The sequence below is a fragment of the Octopus bimaculoides genome, chromosome 2 (assembly GCF_001194135.2).
Source record: "Octopus bimaculoides isolate UCB-OBI-ISO-001 chromosome 2, ASM119413v2, whole genome shotgun sequence".
Lineage (NCBI taxonomy): Eukaryota > Metazoa > Mollusca > Cephalopoda > Octopoda > Octopodidae > Octopus > Octopus bimaculoides.
The window spans coordinates 109,466,388-109,469,857 of record NC_068982.1 but is presented as its reverse complement, the minus strand read 5'-3'; the positions used below and the strand labels follow the sequence as shown (position 1 = coordinate 109,469,857).

The 3,470-nt window shown below is 34.8% G+C and overlaps 1 protein-coding gene across 1 annotated transcript in view; it reads right to left on the bottom strand.

The window, feature by feature from the left end:
- The window catches only part of LOC106879436 (proto-oncogene tyrosine-protein kinase receptor Ret), a 391,429-nt gene that overhangs the window by 223,695 nt on the left and 164,264 nt on the right, over window positions 1-3,470 (bottom strand). Inside the window, exon 3 of the mRNA XM_014928991.2 lies at window positions 858-1,154. Coding sequence (XP_014784477.1) covers window positions 858-1,154 — 297 coding nt within the window. The remainder of the gene's footprint in view (window positions 1-857; window positions 1,155-3,470) is intronic.

The window sequence follows — 3,470 nt, the reverse complement described above, 5'->3', positions numbered from 1 at the left end:
GTATGTATGTATGTATATATATATATATATATATGTGTGTATGTATATATACATATAGGTATAAAGCTACATACATACATTCTTGCATGCATAAAAGTATGCATATATCAACACATTTTCTACTATAATTACTAGAAGATAACTTACTAGATTAGACTTTTCGAGTAGATTGGCCGACTGATCTACTCAACATTGTATGGCAGATGTCGGTCATAGTTACTGAAATACTCGACAACATTCGTAAACGTTTAAAAAAGTCAATTCACGGACACTTTTACTATCCTATTGTCAAATACCATTAATATTCAATAATTCGACTCTGTAACACAGGATATCGATTAAGAAGTTTACTTTTGATTCCAGAATTCGTCGTTTTATTAATCAGTTCTCTTAAGCATTTTAAAACTAAAATTTTAACTTATCTATTTTAATTTCAGCTGCACCTCATATTTCTAGTTCGTCAGTCAAATTAATATATATCTACTGTAGATCTGAATTCATTGAAATTGTCTCCCAAAATTTGTGATCAGGATCTAACTTAACGTATGCCAATTCTTTATTGCTAACTCTAACAAATGCGATTATATTCGCAAGTGCTCAGACAAACAATACTTCATAACGTGTGTGTTAGTGCGTGCTTGTATAAGTGTGTATTTCTGAATTTGAATGTATCATCCCAAAATATTTAACAGTAATTTATGTGCACTATGTTAATTCATTGATCTCTTGTATTTTCAATATATTTTCCGAACAAAATTCATTCTCTGAAGTACTGGAAAGTAGTAGTCAGTGAGAAAATTACGAGATTGAGTCATTGATTACAAATAGATTAGGAAACATAAAAGACATCAACTTACCATTAAGAATCTGATAGTTTACGCTAGCTTCACGACATATAGATCTGAGAAAGACACCTTGTCTAAGACGAGACAATGTCATTCCGCTCTGGTTTTCCTCGACAGTCAACACCAGTTCTTTATCATTGCCATCATCATCTCCAAAACAAAGATGTTGGTGATAGGCTGGGTGTTGGTATGGGCATTCCCTTGTTTCTCCACTGACATTGACTTTACGTATGTTTACAATAGTATAAGCCGCAGTTTCATGATGTTGGTCATTCGATGTAACGTATAACGATACGTTTGTAATGTCTCCTGAAACGCCAAGAATTAATATTAATAAAATATATAAAACATATAGCGATCACCCCCAACAAAATGAAGAGCAAAAATCCTATAACTAATAAGAAATGTTTATAATACAGGCAGAAGGCCACAAATAGGGTTAGTCGATTAAGTGAACCCCAGTATTTGACTGGTACTTGATTTTATGATCCCGACTGATTGAAAGACCTCAGCGGGATTGGAACACGGAACAAAGATCCGGAACAAATACCGCAAAGCATTTTTCCGACACTCTCACGACTGTACCAGCTTGCCGTCTTGATGATGAGGATTATGATGATGATGATGATGACGATGATGATGATGATTCTTTCTGCTTTAGGCCCAAGGCCAGAAATTTTGAGGGAAAGAGGAATTGATTATGTCGACCCCAGTGTTCAACTGGTACTTATTTTATTGAGCCCGAAAAGATGAAAGGTAAAGTCGACCATGGTGGAATTTGAACTCAGAACGTAAACAGCGGAAGAAATGCCACTAGACATTTTGTATGGTACTTCAATATTCCTGAAATTGCTAAAAAAAGAAAAAAAGGTAGTAGATAAGAGGACATTACAAAGCCAAATTACAGAAATATGCGAAGTGGATTACGCAGAATCGATTATGGAAAAAAAAAAAAACAAGCATGGAAAACTACAATATATACAATGAATGAAAATAAGCGGGGCGATACGGCTATAAACACTAGAACAAATCAAAGAACTTCTATGATCCAGGATTTCTCCAAAAAGTAAGTGCAGCGAATATAGGCCCATACTGAAAATAAGCCCTTTTACTTGAATCGTTTTCACAACGTTCACATCTTGTCAATAAATTTACGGAGAGCAACACTCCACTCTCATACTTCATTTTGACCTATTCTTCAATTTTTTTTCGTCATGAAACCTATTTCACCACGACCAGTAGACAGAGGGGGAAAACTGTGCCCTTAAATTACCAATCCAAAGCGACAGGTGATATAATAAATTCGGTTGATACTCTGACCAACTATGCGATAACTCAAAAATAAAAAGTCAGCAATGCTCGAAAACTATATAAATGAGTGTAAATGTTTAATTGATCTGCCTACATCTCGGATAAGCCCGACCTATGACGCTGGCAGACAAAGAGTTTATCGCAAACCATTACTGCATTATCCGGGCTTCTGGAATAGTCTATTCAGTTGATTTCCGTCGATGTTATGTTTCCCAAGAACAACTCATTCAGCCCTCTCTACCCGGGCCCTTGTCCTTCGCTCCTATGAGATAAAGGGTTCAGAACTGGGTTGGGTCTATTTAATTATACTGTCTCCAAAATATGTACTTTGGAGCCTCGCTTTTTTGTCAGCTTAAGATATTTGGCAGCTTAAGATATTTGGTTAAGTACTCTCTTTAGTCACCTAAGAACAAGAACAATATTACGAAGATGGTGGCGAGCCGCACTCAGAAATGGCTGAGAGGAAGCTATCGTTTAAAGACCCTTCATTATTCGACGAAACCTGTTTTTTATCAACTGTATACTGTTTGCCTTCGCCATCTGCTGATGGAATACTTTTTGTATTTCCAGTTTCTATCATATTTCATAATTTCTGGGGGGGTTTTTCTGTGCATTTTCTCACAATTTTCTTAGTTATATCTATACATTTATCTTCTTTTCTACTAATATATAATCCTATTAATGCTGTTTTGTATGCCTTGTACCGTGGGTACTTGTCGGTTCACTCTTACTATATAAAATTTACTAATAAAGATTCGTGGATGTAACGTGTACACTGTTCATAGCTTTCTGGAGCACCTATCTATTATATCAAATTCGTTTTTAATGTACTGAACGAAGGGTATACTGTATCTCAATATTTTTATTTCTAGATTTTGATTCCTTCAATGACATTCCTTCCATTTAATTCTGAACCTACACATGTATCTTTTTCAACATTATCTTTCATGTTTTTTCTGTTTCATCTCCTCTTACAGCACACTCAAGTATACACATTTTCACCTGCCTTCCGTGATCTTTTTGCTTTATTTTCTGGAATGCGAATTTTCTCCAACTTCTCTCTTTTTCATCTTTTTAGGAAAAAATATGGAACATTTGTTAATACAAAACTGCACCATGATATTTTCGTTGGAAATTCTTACAGATTGGATCAAAGAATCCACCTTCTAACGTTCAGAGTAAAGTTTCAGAATATTCATAAACATGAGATCTATTCGTTCAACGCCTTTGTACTTCTGTCATATACCTATCTATCTATCTCTCTCTCTCTCTCTCTCTCTCTCTATATATATATATATATATATATATATATAT